Genomic DNA, 20,435 nt, shown 5'->3' on the forward strand with positions numbered 1-20,435 from the left:
GTAGATATCTAAGATTTGAAAGATTTCCTGCTAAAATGTTAAACTGTATGTGTTAATAAATTGCATAAAAACAATACGAGTGAAAAAACGAGTCCTTGCCTATTCCCAGCTGCATCTGGTAAGGCTGGAACTACTGGAAACTTTTTCAAGCAAAGTTAAGTTAGGAAAAGCTTGCTGCTGGAACTTACTGCTTTTTTCCAGAAGTTTTTTATTCCAGGACTGCTCAGACGTTGTTCTGCTCTGATCCTAACAGATTCTGAAAGAATGTAATGAAAAAGGAAACAAGGCAAGATGCAACAGGGTGGACACTTCCCCATAGTGGCTGCCTGCTTGCAATCCAACTCTGGGAAGCTTCATTGGATATGGAAACAGCTAGTCCCAAAATACAGTTCCATTACAAAACAGCGTAAGCGAATATCTCGATGTTACGGGTCCATTCGTGGCTCCTTGTAATAGGGCTGGTTGGGTGGCATTCACTTTGGAAGCACAACTCTGCCTAGCACGGAGAGTTTATTTTTAGTATTTTAACCAAACAGCTTCAAGACTTGGCATTTTCCCTGAAATTTAGACTAATGGCTCGACCACTGACTGCCTGTGTTCAAGGAGTCTGAAGCTGAGAGTGCTGATGGTAGTGAAGGTGGTATCAGGTTGTTTGGACTTAAACAAAATATGTTTATATTGGTTCAGCTCTTAAGAGTCTTTTAGTCGATAATCTCTGAATGTCATTCTGTACAAAATGGATGGGCACTTTGTACAAAATGGTGCCTGCCTATCCCTGCCAGCAATGAACAGCCATAGCATTTGTCCTAAGACTTTGTCCTTTCAGATGAACTGCTGACTACGTTTTGCAAAATTATTGCTACAGTTCCCGGAGCTGGCCGTTTTGAGGACAATTTGAATACATGAAAAAGTGCTGTGTTTCCACTCATTCATCGGGCTCCCTTTTATACCTAATGAAGTTTTGTGGAAGGAAGCCTTGTATATAAAAGCATGTTAGAAACCACATATCAGGGGCATCTCTAATTTTTAGAGTGGGGGAGATTTTTTAACTTAGCTGACTATTTGTCTTAAATGAACAAAGAAACAACCTGTGATATTCAGCATGACCCATATATGGACTTCGTTGAAGCACTTTGTCTGAGCTCAAGATATGCTTGAGTCTCCAGAGTTAAAAAGGAAAAAGAAAAGGAAATTAAGCATTTGCATGAGAACTCTGTTTGAATTAAAATGAACCAAGAAAGGAACAAATACGGTACTTTCCCCCATGACTCTCCTATTTTACAATTCTGGTGTTTTTAAGTTGTCTTAATGAACAAGAATATTATTGATAAGTTTCAGAGATTTACTCTTTTTTCCAGCTGGAAGCATTTTGCTTCTATTGTCAGAGCTAATACATCTATTTTTTGTCCTGCTTTAATATGCCATTTTAGACACTAAAAAGTAGTTCTAATTCTGCAACCAGTCATCTTCCTTTCCTTCCTGCCCCCCACTTCCATTAGTAATCCTTGGCAGTTGATTCAGAACCACCCTGCTTTCTAGTTAGGGTGAATGAGAAACCACCAAAAGCAAGAAAAACACTGACTGAAGGGAACCACTGGCACCCGCTCCGTAGCATGATTGCAGCAATCTGTGCTACTGCAAAGTCATTCCAAGTCAGAGTAAGAGTTTCCATTAGCTAGAGAGCAGAGTTCCTGGCTGTCTAAGGAGTCAGGCAGTATTGTCTATTGAAGCACAAGATTTGAAGCCAAACACCTCCTGAGATCTCTTTCCTCTTCTCTTACTGATTCATTGTGTGGCTGTGGGCAAGTCTTCATGCTTATTTCCCAGTCTCTACAACATGCAGTTATTAAAAAGCTACTTTGAGAACATTATTTGAAGTTTTTGAAGCACAGCGTAGTACTAGAAATTGTTTAAGTTATTCGTCACTGAGCTGTAGTGTATTGCCTATTGAGTGGGACATCCTGTCTTTCTACTTAAATAATAGGATTTGTCTCCTGTCTGGGGTAGCCCAAGGTAGATGATAGTGACGGTATGAAGTTGTGCAAACTGGTAGCGCAGTGAATGAGTTCCTGCCAAAGCCCTGTTTCCCATCAATTTCCAGTCTGCAGATCTGTTCTTAGAGGTACATGATATGTTAATACCTCCAGGAAATTACATATTCTTCTAAAATACACAAATCTGATAAATCTATGGATTATCGGAAGTAGTCGTTGGAGCTCAATAGGTTGGTGTGCTAGAGAGCTCTATAAGAAGAGACATGAGGCGAAGGAAAAAAAAAAAGAAATTCAACATTAATGGGAGAAAAAGCATGTAGTCACAACATAAGCACTGGCAGTTGGCAGTCATCTAGGCTTTTTGTGTTGTCAGTTGCTTATTTTACCGGGGGACACTTTCAGACCGAGATGTTGCTTGGAGTTCAGAGGACAGATAAACCGAACAGCAGGGGAACCTGCTGATGCTCAGCTATGCCATTTTCAATAAACATCACTTCGCTCAATAGAGAAGTTATTGCAGAGGCCTTCAAGGAACAAAGGCATCGACTGGCCACAAACAGTGCTACATAAAACTGCCTTTTTAAAGCCTTTTAGGGTTTTTTTTTCCACACTTCACACAAGGCTACAGGTCATTCAAGTGAAACTATATGAAAATGCCAGCTAAGCAGCCATGTTTATCCCATTTAAAAATTTGGTCAAAGAAGTCTTTGTTCGTCTGCTCGGGTCTGTGCCCTGTCATTATGGGGAAGTGTGAAGATCCTTTTAGACATGTAAAAAAAAATCCACTCCTACAGTGTTGCAAAAATTACATGAAATCAAGCCAAGCTTTCCTTTATAAGCAAGCCAACATAATGCATATTTTAAAACAATTGAGTGGTGATATAAAATAAAGAGGTTCAAAATACCTCATTCCGTTAAAGCTAATTTTGTTGCATGACTGTCGTGACATCCTGCGTTTCAACTCTGTAAAGAACAATAGGCCATAATGATTTACAGGGAGGTAAATTCCTCCGAGGGCTTCTGGTTACAACCTCATCTATGAAAATGAAGTTATTCACCAGAACTCCTTGATAGATTATTTCCATGAAACTCCCGCTAGTTCACTTATTGCTGAGAACCTTGAAATATTATCATAATAGTTCAGCTGTGTTGAAATGATTGAATGTTCTGAAGTAGTTAAGACAAAATGAAGTTGTTTCAATCGCTGAATCACTTTCAGCGTTCACTTGCAGAAAGGAAAATTGTTTGATGTGCTAAAATTAAAAAGTGGGCAAACTGAATCGCGCACTCTTTTTATTCCAAATTGTTTTGGGGTTTAAAGCATTCAACTTAATTTTAAGCATTCTGGATAAAAAAAAAATCTCTATCCAGACATATTTAAATTGCAGGAATGTTCTTCTTTTAATTGCCTCTCCCTCATCGTAACGTTCCTTGGAGTGGCTTCCCAAGCTGTCCTGTGAGCTGCCTCACCTTTTGATATAGGTGGGGCACCTTCTGTAAGGAGGTCCCAGTGTTTTACGTTTCAATTGTATTTTTAGTTTCCCTTGTGTGTGTGGTGGCTCTATTAGCTTTCTCCTTAGTTACGTTCAGTTTTGTCCTTTCCACCGAGCTGCCAGCAACCCACTTTAAAATTGCGTTCTGATAAAGCCCTATGGATTTTAAAGGTCACATTCTTTTCTCGGATGAATACATCATTCCCATTGATTCACCTGCTGTTTCTGCAAACTCAGTATTACTGATGACATTAATTATGTTAATATTCAAAGGGTTCTTAGCATGAGCTCAAGCTTTTCTAACATGCTAATTTTTGAGATCCATTTATAATGCAGGGAAGATGGGGAGGAGTTGAGTGTTATTGCACTGGAAAAAAGAAAATAATTTTCTTTGTGCAATTCATGCTTCTGAGATGGTCCTGCAAGCAATGATGAGTTTTTCTAAGTTATTGATTGTTTTACTACCTAGGATGTAAAGCGATCTGCGGATGTGATCACATGTTGTTTTTCCTGCTGAGCCATTGGTATAAAGGAATTCTGTCAAGCCTATTCAGAGAAGCCAAAGGAAAGCCTAAAATCATAGGCAGCAGAAAGCAGCATAAAACCACCACATTGCTTCAGCTTGCTTTTATTTTGGCACTGTTATCTGGTTCTAGGAACCATTTTAACATCTGTTTCTAGAGGAAACAAAACACATATCTAACAGTAGCAAACAAAGCACTTCCACGGATCTGGCACAGAAAGCAGCTTGTTCCCTCTGATGGGAGAACCTGCCCCATAAGCTGGCGATTTGTGTGTGTTGATTTGATTCGGAGCTTATTCCCACTTTAAACAACATTGTATTCTATGCACCACAAGTGCATTTCGATTTTTGCTTTAACTTTTGTTGTTAGGGATCTCAAATCTTAGGTATTTTCTTTCGGAGCTTAGAAGTGGTTAGTCTTTTTAGGGTTGAACTTAGTCCCTAGAGAAGTGCCTAGCACGTGCTGCGGAAGCGTTGTCTGTGTAGCCTTTGCTGGTACATCGGGGTTAACAGGGCAGACTTCTCATCTGCTGCAGGCAGGAGCTGCTGGGGAATGTCACATATTGTTGCTTTTGTCTGAAGAAATCAATGGTTGCTTGCAAATGCCTAAATCGGTTCCTATTGCTCAGCAGTGACAAAAATTGCTGGAACCTGTAAGAGAGTTAAGCTTCTACAAGATTAGACTCATCTGGACAGCGAGGTAAATCTTGAAACAATGGTATCTACATCTGTCCCTAGTTCAGCTGTTTGCAAACCACTGTAATTTATTCTTTTTTACCTTTTTCCCTCCTGATGACCCTTAGCTTCATCTCAGTACATCTGTAACCCTTTCCTTCAAAACATACATCCATTTGTTTCTTGCTCCTTTGGTTTGAGGAAGAGAGGAAAAGTCAGTGAAATGGAAGCCTGGCTTAGTTTGCAATATTGCTGGGTATTACTGAAGAAACAGAACACATTCTCCCACCCTGCCTGCCCATGCTGGACACTTCTCTTTCCAGAGTCTAGGAGCTCTCCATCTTCATTGTTTTTGTACAAGTAGCTGCATTTGTTAAGCCTACTACAGGTGTCACCAATTCTGATTTAAATATTTAAGATTTGGAGAGATTTCACCCTGAATATTTTCAGACAGCAAATTGACAAGAGTGAAAATTAAATGTAAACTAACTGAAAGCAAACTCTGTGCCTTATTCTGCTACGTCACGTCACTAGGATGCTATGGAGTAGAGATGTATGGTAATTGTCCGTTTTGATGAAAAGAGTGACTAATAATTGTATTATTCAACCTAAACTGTTTGAAAGGCACAGATGTTAAACTGGATAGTCTGCATAAAATTTTTATTAGCAAATGTTGGACGTGGGTTTACTGCGTTTCCAAAGTGTGCCAGGTTAAACGGCTTCTGTATTTTTCTAGTTTGATTAGCATCGCTTTGCAGCTGATCTGACTACAAGTTGACCTATGCTGCATTTTTGTTGTAGACTTCTGCGGTGTGCCTCAAGGTGAGCCCTGCTAAGATAAAATATATTAAGAGGTGCAAGCAGGAAATACTTTCATGGTGGGAACATAGCTCATCTTCAAAACGGTTACCCAAGGTGCAGAGAGTGTCTTTGTTAAGTTCTTAAAGGGAGAATGTGACATGTAGTAATGAATACTGTAGCTTAACAACAGGACCAACCTTGCTGCATAGCAGAAATTATCTGAGGTCTAGTTAATAGGATATAATGTAGCAATATTAACTTCTGCCCTGTTAGCATAATTTTCTATTACAGTCAAGGTAAGGTTGACACAGTAATTCAGTTGTAATTCAGTTGACAGGTAATTCGGTTGACACGGACATTCAGTAATATGTTTGACTGTCTTTCCAACTACAGGCCAAGAACAGCTTAATCCAGGACTGTCTGATGTTAGGTGAAAATATGTGGTGATATAAGATCCGTATAGATGGCATCTGCAAGCAAAGATGCCGGGGAAAATAAAAAGGGAAGTACAAAGTATACGAGTATATGATATTGTGTTGGTTTTATGGCTGTGATGCTATAGCTGTTACATATATCCCTCTGATTACATAACTTGCTGTGAAATTACTTTTTTGGTTGCTGAGGACTTTTGCAGCATTTTGTCATGTGGTTCACATTAATCTGTGGATCTCCCTGGCTTCTGTTGCACAGCAATTTGTTCTGTGCAGGAGACTTTAAAAGCAGGCTCTTTCACAGTGAGTACAGGAGTGTCAGGAGTGCTTTGAAGGGATAATTGGCTTCCTTCCATTTGAGGATTTAATAGAGCACCTTTCCAGTACCCAGCACCTCCCGTCATTTGGAGAAGCACAGTAACCCATATCTTGCGCGTCACTCCAGGAAAGTTGGTTTATAATAGCAGAGATTTAAAAAATACCTGCTCCTGTAAGAGCTGTCATAGCATGCTTTCTGACTAACCTGGAACACAAGAGGGTGTGCCGCTGTCTGAAAGCAGGAGAAGTTGACAGTGCTATACTCAAAGGCTCCAGTAATGTTTGAGGAATAGCTTCCATTTTGTGTGTTTGTTTTGGTACTTCTGTTACTAGACAGAATGGATGGACGCTCATTCAGTTCCTTCAGATATGATTTTGCACTGAATTTCAGCCTTAGGCTAGGAGGAAAGACTCCTTTTCTCCTAACACACCGCCAACATGTATACCTGTGGTTTATGAAACACCGAAGACAGCAGCATTTCTCTTGAGTGCAAACAGAGTGAACTCTAGGACCTGATTCAGCAGAATGTCTGTGCGTATGCTTAAATTTAAGCGAACGATTAGGAGTTCTGTGGAAGAGGGATTTGGGAGTTGTAATAAAAAGTGAGATTAGAGATTGGAAAGATTAGAGGACGAATGGCCTGAGTGGAGTAGAAGCATAAGGCTGTTTGGGTGGTCTACTTCGTAATCCTGTAGTTAGGTAGTTATTTTGCATAACTTATCTTGGTCCTTACTCCTCAGACTGGATTGAAGCAGCTGAGATGCAAATATTCTTCTGGGAAAATATGTCTGATAAAAATATAATCCCTAAAGGTTGATCTTTACTTACCTGTAACGTTCTTTAAAGTAACATGCTCGTCCATGTCATGAGTGCCTGGTTGTGTCTGCTTTTCACAACAGACAACGTAAAATCAGGAGTGAAAGTTGGGCAGTTCAGATCAGAAGTTTTTCTGGGTCTGCAACAGAAATGTAAGTCTGAATTGTTCAGGGCTTTCAGCTCCACCTTCTCCACCTTCTCTCTGTCATTTATCCCATAGGACAATTCTTATTAACATGTAATTGTTGGGATCCTGTTTGCACCTAGCATGTAGTGAACTGTTCTTAATGTTGCATTTCATGTAAAAAAAAAAAAAAAAGCTGGCAAAGACGATGAAAGACCTTCCCTTCCAGGAGTGGTTATGAACATTAGCCTTACTCTTATTATGAAAGATAAGAGTGCAGCAGTTCCTAAAGTTTTAGAATGGTGTAGACAGCAAGGAATAAAATGAAAAATGGACCATTTTAATGGAAGAAATGACACCTACCGTTTGCTGCAGCCTTTGAGATATTCCAAAAGTACTAAACATTACAACATACGAATAATAGTCAGGGAGATTGGGGCAGAATTTCTTTAACTCCATACTACTTTAATGATTAATTTTGTTTGTACTCATTCTCTTCCTTCAAGGTTATTATTAATTACCCTTGTGGTAATACATGGGAATCTTTTGCAATGCTAAAGCACTTAAAGATAAGTATGTGTTTTTTGATTTGTTTGAAAGAAGTGATGTCTATGACAGATACAAAAAAGAAAGAATTTCTGTTCTGAGATCAGAGGTATTCAAGACAACAAAACTTGGATTTAGAAATGCACAAACCATTTCCCTTCATCAGGCTAAGCAAAGTAGGTCTGTGAGGAAGCTAATTCATGTCATGTATATAAAGCAAGTCAAATTCCAGCTACTACAAAGCTTTTATGTAAGACTTTGCTGACCCAATAAGTGGTGGAATATAAATAGATCAACAGTACACCCTTCCTTCTGCTGTTCTACCTAATACTTCCTTGCCTTCAGGACTGAAGAGTATTTGATCTAATGGGTCTTAAATTAGACATTGTTTCCTACCAAAAAAACCAAAATCCAGGAGAATGAAAATTTAATGGTGTGAGAGTGTTCTTGTGATTTTAGAGTGAGAAGCTGAATTAGGAATATACTATTGTTCTTCCTTTTTTTTTTCACATATATTAACTTCACAAAGCTGTAACTGTCTGGCTCTCTACTTGCTCTCCTTAGCTACCCCTGCCAGGTGGCTTGACATGATCCTCTTCAAAAAGAGTAATTGTGTTAAACCTACATTAATTTACTTTCTCCTTTTCAATAATACTTAAAATGCCCTCTTCATCCTGCCTGCAGGTCTCCACTGCTGCTCATAAGATGGAGCACTTTTTATTTTTAGTAACAATGTCTCTCATGCTGGGATGGAAGAATCTTAAACCAATTAAACACATTAGAAGATAACAGTGTGTGTGGGTTTGGTTCAAGATCTCCATTTTCTTCACTCTGGGGTATGTCCTAATACCAGCCTTTCTATCCAAGATGACAGAAATAGTGTGATAAGCTGCTAACTAGGTAAGCAGTACAGCTGCTGCTTTGTCAGGTATTCCCTTGCCAAAAAATCACTTGTGATGGCTTTTGCCTTTTTTTTTTTGTAATTCCATTACAGTTAAGTTTTATAAATGATCTCGATTTTGACTTAGGAAATTTTTTCAGATGTCTGTTTCTTTTTAAACATTTATTTTTTTAAAAGAATGAATCTCTTGAGCCTGAAGTGTTTTTTCCAATAGAAGAGGATTGTGTGAGTGCACTTTTAAGATTTGATGATTTGTCCTTCCCTTTTAATAATGCTTAGTTACTGGGAGAAAAATTATGAACTGGCTAGAGCATTCTTATCCCTTAAACTATGTCTGGATCCACATATTTTAACTCTGTGTATACACTCTGACTAGCAATTTGATTTCATTTTTTTATTTGCAGAAGTTGGAAAAGCATGTCCTGAACTTGCACGTGCATCTGTCTAGGCCAGAAAGCCTTTGGCTACACTGACACTAAACCTTTATTCATTTGATATGGAATTTAGATGGGTTAGCAATGTCCAGATTGTTTAAATACAAGATATTTTCTAGGAACTGTGGCACGTATTGCTGACCTGCATGCTCTCATCAGCAGGGATATAGTCTTCAGCTTTTTATTTATTCTTCATCTTTAATTTAACAGTCAGAATACAAAGCATGGGGCAGGCTGTCCTGCATGGATTTACTTTTACAGTGGAACATCAATACAAAATAAAGTCTGGTAGCACTGTATAGAAGTCTAATGCCCCAAATGTTAACATATCTAGCATTATTCAGCATGGCAACCTAACTTGTATCATCTCTCTTGGACTGGGTTGAGAGATAAATCCTTATAGGGAGAGGCGACAGGGGTCAGTAGCCTACAGTAGTGTTTTCTCTCACCAGAAATAGTAGGTCACTATCACCCTATAACTATGTATTTCAAGTAAGGGTAATAATGAAGCTGTGAGACTATGTTACTCTTTGAAGGGCACTTCTAATGTAATACTTCTGAAAATGGCAAATGTGATTTCAGAATACTCCAAAAATTGATAAGGGAGGAGAGACAGGAAGGTAAGACAAAGCAAGGCAAGGCATGGCAAGGAAAAAGGAAGATGGTCTATTAGTCAGAGTACTGGTACAGCACTTGGGAGGCTGGATCAGTTCCTGTGCAATGCCGGGTTTGCTGTTCTGGTTAGTGTTTCATCTCCAGTTCAGAAGTCCTTGTCTACTGCTCAGTTTGGCACTACACAGCCTATGGCCAGACCTGTGAGGTCATAATTCCCACTGATATTGATAGTGAACAAATAGCAAGTAGATACTTCTGAAGGGGATCATTTTTTAAAGGGAATATAGATTTTTGATAATCAAGTGCCAAATGTACTGAATTACTGTACTGCTAATAGTCAAGAGTGTTTGCATTGCGAGGTGTTGTGAAGATAAATGAATTTGTCAGTGAGATGCTCAGATTGTCTCATTTGTTATTTTTCCCTCATACATGGCATTTGATAGATTGCCCACTGCTGTCTATGCAAATAGCTTCACCCTGGCTAGTTTGTATATTTGTCTGTGGGAAGATGTATCTAAAAACAGTGGATTTTGTTGGACATTTTAAATTACGGTTGGGGCAGTTCCATCCTGTGGGCTGCGTTGGCTGGGGACTCGGAGTTTTCCAGCCAGCACCACGTGAAGTGCCCAGCCCTGCTGCAGGTTCTTCTTGCCATGCTGCTCCTCATTTTCTCTCTCTGACTTGCCTGCCTACGGTCCCCGTCTCCCTTGGTTTGGTAGCTGGGGAAAGATCTCCACTTCCCAGCTTTCTGCCAGGATATGGAGGTGGCATATGGGGCCCTCCAGGGATGATGCTTTCTGTCTTCTCCATCCCCCCTTTTTCCTCCTGCCTTAATCCCAGAACAAGTGGTAGATATTCTGTGTTATAGAACAAGGCTAGAAGGACATGAGCAGGCTGCCTTACGCTCCCTCTTCCCGTGCTCCAAGTTGTTGCTAAGTTTTGGAAGCTGTAAGGCCATGCCTGTGTAAACGGACCCTGTGCATGCGTTCCCACCTTTCTCCTCCCCCTTGCCCGTTCAGTGGGACATGGAAAGTCTGGCCAGCCTTCAGGAAGGGAAAGGCTCCTCACATCTGCGCTGAAGCAGCCATCTTCCCTCCTCCACACACGTAATTTTAAAACAAATGTTACCCTGTAATGCAAAATTTGCTAAAGCGTCTGTTTCTTTCCTGGAGCTCTGGAAAAATTTGATCAATGTGACGAGTTTGTGTGAGTCTGCCTGGAAACTGTGTATGTTAGAGGATGAGTTCAATATGCATATCTCTGACAGCTCCTATTTATACCTACGTCAAGGTCCATATTGTCCCTCTTATGTTACTCTACCTCCCCAGTCAGTTCCTTGAGCAGTTGGTCTCTCTCCTTCTCCCACATAGTTTCCAGTATCTTCTGTAGGAAGTACTGAATACGAAGGGTGCACTGCCATAAACCAGCAAAAGGAAACACCTGGAAAGGTGTTGGTTTGTGTGGCCTTATCTCACAGATCCTGCTCTATTTAGGCTGCTTACATTTGTGCCAGTGACTCCTTGGAGCCACTCTGGAGCTGTGGAGCAGGAGGCTGCTGCGGGGCCTCGGGCTCACTGACGGCTATGTCCCTGTTCAAAATGGCATCGGCGGGTGTGCAGGCTCCTTGTTCTGGGGTGTCAATGTCTGAGTTACATTATGGGAGAGATTTTTCAAAGGTGTGCTTCAGACCATTATTAATTGTCCCTTTGAAAATGTGAGTATTTCATACTTGCCTATAACTTTAATGACTAATTCGCTGATCTGGGCTTTTTGAAAGCTAGCACAGCCTCACTTGCTGAGAGTGAAAAGAGAGGACCTCTCTTTGCTTAGCGCTCAGCAGCTGAAGAATTCCCATGAGTGGCAGTTACAAGGTCAACAGCAATAGAACAACCCTTGATATTAATATTTTGTAACGTAGGAAAACAAGCCTGATGGGGTGTTTTTCTTTTTCTTACGTTATATAGGAAGCACTTCTTTTTCTAGCATTTTTCAAATGCTGGAGAACGGTAATTGTTCGTGTAGAATTATCTGTTATTGTTAGTAATGTTCTTGCTTCTCTGCAGCACAATGACATTGCCTTTATCCTTTAGAAGCAATGGAAAATTATAAATGAGGTTAACAAGTTTCAGTCTAAAGTGAAAACTAAATCTGTTACTATACAATTTTTGTTGCATTCATTCTGGTCAAGGGTTGGTTTGTTCATTTATTTTCTGGGAAAAAGCATCTCTTTTGCTTGGCCTCCTGAGAATCAGAAAACATGATTGAAACTCAGCTGGAGCAGCCTCTTTCAGGGCTTAGCAAAGAATAGTAGATGCAGCATTTAGGGATGTAAATAGCTTGTTTTCCTTAATTGCTTCCTAATCAGAAATTGGATGAACCTTCGGGATGCAGAAACAGGGAAAATCCTCTGGCAAGGAACAGAAGATTTGTCTGTACCTGGAGTGGAGCATGAAGGTACTGTGTGGCCTTACTGTGCATTTTGGGGCTGGGTGGTGATGTATGTCTGGGTCACCAGAGCTGCGAGCGTACCCCTGCTTTGAAGGACAGATATCCTGGCTGTGACTTCACACCTTCAGAGGCTTCCACCACAATAACCTCGGGACACGTGGAGAAGGGTGGGAGTGGGTCAGTGGCTGGCAAAGGGGACAAGTCAAACAATGCTAAGCAAGGGAGCGCAGCTGGGTAAGGAATGAGTGGCCAACCTTTGCTAGGTCAACTGTTGGTTCCAAAATTAAAAGTATAAAAATATATTGACTTTTCTCAGTGTAACAACAGGGTTTAGTCAAGGTCTCTCAAATGGAGAACCAGTGGGGAAGAAGCATATGGATATTACCTCGCCTGGCCACAGCTGTCCTAACATTCTCCTGCACTACATTTGACCTCTGCTTTAAAATGGCATACATGGCACATTTGCTCTGCTCTTCTGTCCCTGTGCCGTTGCTAGGAAGGCCTGTTGCCCTTCTGCTTCTGTCCTCGCTGAGTAGCAGAGGACTTCACTGTCCCTTACTCTTCCCCTTTTGTGACAAAGCACTGTGATAGGTAACATCCCTTGCCAAGAGCTTTGTTTTGGCTCTTTGAAGAGTCTGACCTCACTGAATTAATTTTGAAGGCTTTGCTATTATGTGAGTATCATAGCTGATCTCCAGTAAGTGGAGTGAACTTGATCATTTAATTATGCTGGTGACATTGATGTATTTTTGGTTAAACATCAAGGACTGAGTTCTGCCTGGCACTACTAGGACTTACCTCTCCCATAAATTGGAAAATCTGTTGCGTCTGAAGGAGGCGAGCAGTGTATAAAGATCCTTCTCTGCCCAGAGAGCCTACAGAAGATCTGTGGCAAAACACTGAGTCCAGTAGTCTTCCAGCAATATACCTGGTTTCAAAGCCAGCTTAAGGTGCAAGAGAAACGAGGTGCCTTCTCCTCATTTGGTCCCCAGTCGACATTCATCTGCTTTGTGACAAGGGTTCATTATTAGGAGCAGTAGTAGGTTGCCTCAGCTTAAGAGGGGCCTGATGCCAGGAACAGAGGTTGCAGGTCAGACCTAGAGGAAAGCAACGCTGTGACTCAGTGGTTACTAAGAGTATTTTCCAAGCTTTGTCTCCTTCAGCCTTGCTAACCTGAGCTTCCATTCTCATACCAGTGGTAACAGCAAATAGTTCTGCCGATAGTTCTTAACAGGTATTTACTCATGCTTACCATACAAGATACCTACACTAAGGAAAAGCATTCCAGCTCTTTCAAATACACCTGTAGGAAAGCAATTGAAACACAACTTTCAAAAGAAATGCGGTAATTCATCAGTTCAATACTAAATTTCTTAAATTGCAGGTTAGTGATGCTTTGCCTTCTTGATATAACTAACATTTGGCATGCCCACAGCAGCTAACAGGAGGCCTAGGAGAAATGAGGAACCAGGCTTTAGAAAGCAGAAGAAAATCAGCCAAAAGTATTCCCAGTCTTCCCAGATTTTGTGCTGCAAAAGCTTCTCCTTGAATGCATGGCTAGTCTTTGAATCCACTTCACTCTGTCTCAACAGCCTGTTGCACTGCCTTGGTTCAATGCGAACTGCAGAAAGGTGTGCTTTGGGGCAGAGAGGACAGCTGGAGCTGTGTCTCGTGAGGGTTTCTTGTGTTGCCCCATTTCCCTCCTGCCATCTTTCTCACTTTGGCAAATCACATCACCTCACTGTGTCTCAGGTTTTCCTCACATACAAACAGGAACCCTCACCTCCCTCAGAGGAGCTTGGGGAATTAATTAAAGCATACTCTGGCATGAGATTAATGCCCATTGTACAAGGAATTGTTAAGACCTTATCTGGTGTGCAGTTCAGTCATCCATCTAGAAGATGGATGGCAGCAAACTGGAACAGGTGCAGAGAAGAGCTATTAGGAGAAGCTACTGAAAAGATTACGGATGGGAGGATGGTCTTCCTTAGGAGAAGAGAGGAAAAAAGCCGTTCCTGTATGGCTTAGCAAGAAAAGAAGACTGAGATGGATAGATTATTCTCAATAAATAGGCTAAGAAAGGGGAGAGGTGTCCAACAAAGGAGGATAATCTGACTATGAATTAAAAGAAGGTGTGGGGAAATGCAGTTCTGGTACAGTCCTGCAACAGAAACAGTGAGGGCAAACAGTCAGAATAATTGTTTTAAAATGAAGGCCATGTGTGTCTCAGAGTCACTATATAGTACTTGTGTGTGTGTGTGTTCTGTGGCCATTCAGGGCAAATCACAGTCTAGACATAGCAAACAAAGAATCAAATATACAGCAGAGTGAATAAAATATATTTCCTTTAAACAGGACTTCTATTTGCTTTTTAAACAGGACTTCTATTTGATTTAAGTACAGGTTTCTTTAAAAAATGAACTCTTAAGTTTCAAATCATGATACTGTATTACTACCTAAACTTACTATTAAAACTTAGATTAAATGAAAAGAATATTAATGTGGTATTGGATTGCTGCCAAAGTCCTAACATTAAACCTCTGAAAGTAGTGAAAATCAGTGCTTGAGCACCTGAAACTGGAATTAACCATCTAAACCAGCTTTTGACAGCGGGAGCTTTTCCATACACCCAGTCAGCTCAATTCAGTGACAGTGCATTCAAAACTGGGAGGCAGTCGGGGAGATGCAAATCCATAAAGTTTGGTTTCTTCCAATCTACAAGCAATTCTTGGAGTAAGATGCTGAGGTCTAGCACTTGTAGAATCCCCAGTGTTGTTCCCGGTCACCACAGCCAGCTTTCATTCAGGAAATACAACTAATCCTTTCATTATCTAAGAAAAGATGTAGTTTGAAATACAAAAGAAGTTTGGCTAAGATAGCTTGCTTTCTTACATGTCCCAGATATTTAAGGTAGTTTTATTAAACCATATGAAAACATGATACAGATATTTTAATTGAATTTCAGTTTCTAACTAAACACAGTTGGACCCAAAATGACTTGCTTAGTAAATAAGAAATGTGTCATTCATCACTTTCTAATCTAATCAGAATTAAGCATCTGACTAAATGTATGTTAGTTATATAAGTGCTTAAATAAATGTGCAGATATAGTATATCCTCAGGTTAACAAAAAGCAGTACTAAATTTAGGATAAAGGCTGTGCTTACCTGCATTTCAGCATGTTTTAAAATGGTCCTAACTGATGAGAATCAAACTTCTTTCTCTTCTGTCTTTTTAATGGGAAAAAAAAGGTATAAAAGCAAAATGAGTTTAAAATAAATAATTTCAATTACATTTTCTGCTTGATGGTATACATATCAATTAAAATCTCTTAGATCAGGGGTTTAAAGACTATACAGTCCTACTTTTATTAAAAGTAACCTTTTATTTTGTAGTTTTACAATATTAAAGCAAACCTTCTCAGCAGTCTGTCTTGGGGATGAAAGAAATGTAATTACTAAATTGCAGAAGTCATTTTACACGTAACTGCAAAGGGATGTTTGTTCACAACAGGCTGCAGTCTGTACTTGTGAGGGCAGTAAAGGATGGTGCCATGCAGATTTCTATGCTGGAAAAAAAAAAAAAAAGACTAAAAATAATTAGAGAGCTTTTACATTTAAAACTCTTCCCTTATACTTTTAACTTTCTTTTTTACCTTTTTTTTAAAAAAAAAAAAAAACAAACGTTGGACTCTGTACTTCTCCCTGGGATAGGATGGTAGCTTACATTCCCTAACCCTCCAGCGCTCTAGATTGGTTTCATATCAAAGTCCTACTCCATTAAACTCTTCTGCATTAGATGGATTTGCCGGGGGTTTGGGAGACTCTTCCTTTTATTAAACAGCAGCCTGCTGTCTGCTCATGGATGTTTTGATGTGTTTTTCCATTTAGGAACAGTTTGGCTCATAAAGCACATGCCAGCTGTATTCCCTCCCCTCTTTATTTCTAATAAATTTACATGAAACATTTTCTAATATGCAGGAAGGATTATGTACGATCACACCACTGAAGTATGACGGGCTTGGGAGATTTTGAGTCTATTGACTCCCCCCCCTGTATTCTCCTGCTTAGGACCTTTCAGCATATTAATTAATCAAGCTCCCAAACTGTCCCTTCTCTTACCCCGCCACCTCTAAAAAAAGCCATGAAATATCTACCAGGTACAGTTTGCCACTTGCTGTTGTCGCCTCATCCAGTGCAAGACCCCCGATACCTTGGACTGCCAAATTACTCTCCCTCTTAAACTCTCTAGTTTGGTACTGACTTTACTGCCTGTGTGGGTTTCAACGTTTAGGGAACAGACATTTTGCATACTTCTACAGGACGACTTTGCAGAGCTATGTGAGATGGCTGAACCAGTGCTGCTGGGCTGAGAAATAGCCGTTTGTGGTTTGCTGGGGATGCGCAGCCTGAAAGGGAAGGAGAAGTGAGAAGGGCTACCACGCTTGGTGTACTAAGCAGCCCCTCGGCTGCTTGTGGTCTTCAGCACACTTCCTAACATAAAAATTTAAGCTGCATCTCATATTTTGACTTGAAGAATTGTGGTTTTTAGTAACAAACAGCTACGAACCAGGAGTCTAAGAGATCAGTATCCCTCGTTCTGTCACAAGTTTCATTCCTGGCTCTGGGCAAGGTAGTTAACCTATTTGCATCTTGGATTTCATTCCTGCAGGTGTAAGAACGAAGTCCTTTGTGTTTGCATTTTTCCTGCTACTGTGATCTTGTACTAGCACTAATCCTCATTTCAAAGTATGTTATAATAGCACCTGAAGCAGCTGGGTTTGTTTTATTGTGTCCAAATAATGCTTCTTTGTCTGTTTCACAGCTCGAGTTCCTAAAAAAATCCTGAAATGCAAAGCAGTGTCTCGGGAGTTAAACTTTTCCTCAGCAGAACAAATGGAAAAATTCCGACTGGAACAGAAAGTTTATTTCAAAGGGCAGTGTCTAGAAGGTATGCATCTGCTCTGCATGCAGTCCTGCTGCAGCGCAGGGAGTGACCCCCAGTGCGGCGGGGATTAGAGAAACTAAAATGGGTTGAACGTGGTGATTTTATAGTTTCAGAGTAGCACTGAAGCACTCCTCTTGTCAGGACTAATGGGCCACAGTATTAGGGATAGCATTTCATAAGTGCATTAACACTTCGTTATGTAAGCAAAAAATCTGGGTAATCATGCTTCAGGGCATAAATCCACCGCAGGCTGCCTGAGGCAAGGAAACAGGTTATTTTAGAGTCACCCATGATGGGGATTCATGCCTCTTCCTTAGAAGCACCTAGTGCTGGCCACCGCCAGGCTGGAGGCCGGACTACAGGAGCCTCCGGTTTACGTCGGTTACAGCACTGCCACCGACTGTTGTCCGTGTGACTCCATAGCTGCACATCTGCTCTTCCTCACTGCAGCATTACTCTTAATCTGGGGTGGAGGAGGGGGAGATAAAACATTGAGCTCCTTGTCTTTTGGGCAACCAGTTGTGCACTTAGTCTCAACTGGATCTGGGGGATGTCTGCAAGAGGGGGAGCGTGGTTTCCCTGTTCCCAATTAGGTGTGGTGGAATTTCCACTGAATGCTAAGGAAGTGGTGTGACTTTATCATTATCATCAGCTATTGTAGAAAGGGAGTATCTGCTTTAAGAGGAGGGCAGGGTTCAGTGCTGTTTAAGCTGTACAAAGTAATTTAAATGTAAAATGTTGGCAGCCCAGCAGGACAGTTTAGGGAGTTCCCCAGCCTGTCAGGTGAAAAGCAAAAGGACCATTTGTGGATTTTATCTTCTTTCAAATGCCTCTGGATCTTCTTTTTACTTTGCAGAATGGTTCTTTGAATTCGGTTTTGTGATTCCTAACTCCACAAACACTTGGCAGTCCTTGATAGAGGCAGCACCTGAATCACAGATGATGCCAGCTAACGTTTTAACGTGAGTGCCTTGGGCTTACAGAATCTGAGAGCAGGCAAATAAAAAGCAGTGTGGCATTTCCTTGGGGGCCACAGTGGGAGTGAAGAGAGGGAGCTGCTACCAACTCTGAATCACCCTCACTACTGTTAGCTGTTGAGAGATAAAAGGGGCTAAGCCAACCTCATTACCTTCTTTCCCATAGGTCCAATTTGCATTAATATAGCAATAAAAGTTTGGAGAAAGTGGAACTGATCCTTTATTAGAGTTGCTTAATTTTTTTGAAAGGTGAACTGTGAAAGGATTTTAAAATGCTTTGCAGCTTAATACCCCTTAGATCCAGGAAAAAAAACAAGAGCTGTTTGGGCCATTTTCAAATACAGCTATTGATCACTGACTCTTGTCCAAGGTGGTTGTTTTTCAAGCAATGCATCGCCCACAGGAGCTGCTCTAGCGTTTGTTTCATCACTGTACCATTTTGCCAAGCTTTGTGTCTTTTACATTGGATTATAAACTATGCGTTTAGTCATACGGAGTTGTATCTGGGGATAATTAACAGGTAGGAAACAGTCGTTTTACAGTCACCTGTAATGGGATTCACACACCTTCCTCAGAAACGTCTAGTCCTGGCCGCTGTTTGCACATTGACTTCCGAGTAGGTCAGTGATCCCTAGGAGTTGTGTCAGAATAACGCACGCTGGGCATCGCTGAGCGGACAGCAAGGCACAAGCTTTGGTGGGATGGCGGAAAAGGCTCCTTGAGGGAGGCCCCTGGGAAGCTGTAATCGCTGCCAAAAGCCACCCTCCCTGCAGTGCTAGATGGGTGCTGGCGAGCACATGAGGAGCACGTTGCCAGCAGAGACAGAAGGGTATGGGAATCCTCCTGCCAACAAGAGGCAGACAGGGAGCAGCCAGTCTCACCGCAAGGTCACTGTGTCCTCTGGAAGACCTTCCTCTCCAGCATTTTCCCACTCATTCCCTGTCTGGAGGAAAGCCAGTCACATAGAGGAGGCACCGGGATGGGAACTACCATCACTGGTTTCTATTCACAGCACGTTTCAAAGAGAGAGCGGACTCAGAAGAGAGTGTCCAAACAGTGTGTCCAAACTGGCACGATCTGCTCAGAACGTCGTAGGTGCTACACACGTCCTCGGCTCCCAGAGCTGGTGGCTTTCAGTCAGTACAGGAGGAGCCAGATCTGGGAATCAGAGTAAAGAAACAAAGACATCCGACAAGTTGGGTTTGACCGTCTCTGGAAATCAAAGCATTTTCACGACTGGGAGTTGTGAGAGTCCAGTTCTCAAGTGACCCTGAGGATTTTCTAGTGTCCCATTTTTTCCCTGGATTCTGTCCACTTGTAGTGGGCACCCAGATCTCTCTCCTATTCATGGAGGTGTCCTAAAGTCATTCTTGAGGCTTTCCAATAGAATCACCAGCCCAAAGAAATCCAAAGGGGCTTTTGTGGCCCAAAGAAGTCAGCTTTTTTCAGCTGCCAAGACTTGGAGAGCCCCTCACTTTCTGATATTCCCAAAGACCTCATGTTTGTCTCAGTGTTTCCATAGCAGGAGAGAATGGAGATGTGGTATTTGGTGCTAACCAAGGCACTCTGCGCAAAGGATTCCCGGGATGACTGACTATCATCAGACTGAGAACATTCCCTGACATTTGAGTTCAAGCATTGTCCACGCCACGGCAAAAACGTTGCGCTCCTGCCAGGTTCGCTTTGCCGGTGTCACAGATACCAAGAGCCACAGTGGAGATGGAACTGCTGCTTTGATTTTCAAGAGCCAGGTTATTTAGACATGGTCAGATCACACTGCTCAGGGGTCCAGGTGTTGTGGTGACCCCGAAGTTCTTACCGTTACCTACCAAAATCTCAAAGTCGGCAACTTAAATCATCAGAGCTTTTGTCACACCCAAATCTACATTTCCAGTGCAGTTTGTATAAAATGCATGTGTTTGCATTTAGGCACTTCTTGAGGGAGATGACGTGAAGTTGGTTGAAGTAGCTTGCTCAGCACTAGAGGACAGAGATGGGAAACAAAAAAAGAATTCCTATCGGTGTTCACAATTCACTGCACGAGAGAGGGGCCTGGAGGTGCTGGGACTGCTAGTTTATTTTTAGCAACAGAAGTGAGCAGACGTTTGCTGTTTGCGAGCACTCTGCAGCCTGCGTGGTGCTGTGCCCAGAAAGGGGGCGGCAAGGGAGGGATGGGGGGAGCTTCTCCGTGCAGGAACGCAGCGGAGAGATCCTCCAGCCCTGATGGCCGCCGGATCCGGACACAGCGCTCACTGCGCGCGGCTCCAAACCAAAGCTCGTGTCGCGGGGGGGAGATGTCAGCCCGGGCTTGTGAGAGCACTGAGAGGAGCGGTTGTTTTCTACCGTTCGTGCGCTCTTCTAATACCTCTTCTTTCTCCTCTTTTCCTTCCA

At 41.6% G+C, this 20,435-nt stretch overlaps 1 protein-coding gene and 1 long non-coding RNA gene across 3 annotated transcripts in view; one reads left to right on the forward strand and one right to left on the reverse strand.

The window, feature by feature from the left end:
• The window catches only part of PDE6D (phosphodiesterase 6D), a 39,636-nt gene that overhangs the window by 18,563 nt on the left and 638 nt on the right, over positions 1 to 20,435 (forward strand). Inside the window, exons 2-4 of the mRNA XM_087739488.1 lie at positions 12,038 to 12,126; positions 16,945 to 17,070; positions 17,924 to 18,029. Coding sequence (XP_087595614.1) covers positions 12,038 to 12,126; positions 16,945 to 17,070; positions 17,924 to 18,029 — 321 coding nt within the window. The remainder of the gene's footprint in view (positions 1 to 12,037; positions 12,127 to 16,944; positions 17,071 to 17,923; positions 18,030 to 20,435) is intronic.
• On the reverse strand, positions 6,511 to 20,431 carry LOC148050818 (uncharacterized). 2 transcript variants are annotated; one of them, XR_015700478.1, is made up of 5 exons: positions 18,611 to 20,431; positions 15,608 to 15,688; positions 15,288 to 15,350; positions 12,919 to 13,217; positions 6,511 to 7,191 (listed from the first exon to the last, which is right to left on the reverse strand). It is a non-coding gene; the product is annotated as an uncharacterized LOC148050818 (long non-coding RNA). The 2 variants fall into 2 exon arrangements; XR_015700477.1 differs by having other exon boundaries at positions 12,919 to 15,688.

Source organism: Nipponia nippon, unplaced genomic scaffold, assembly GCF_047370975.1.
Source record: "Nipponia nippon isolate SJK-2023a ecotype South Korea unplaced genomic scaffold, ASM4737097v1 scaffold_7, whole genome shotgun sequence".
NCBI lineage: Eukaryota > Metazoa > Chordata > Aves > Pelecaniformes > Threskiornithidae > Nipponia > Nipponia nippon.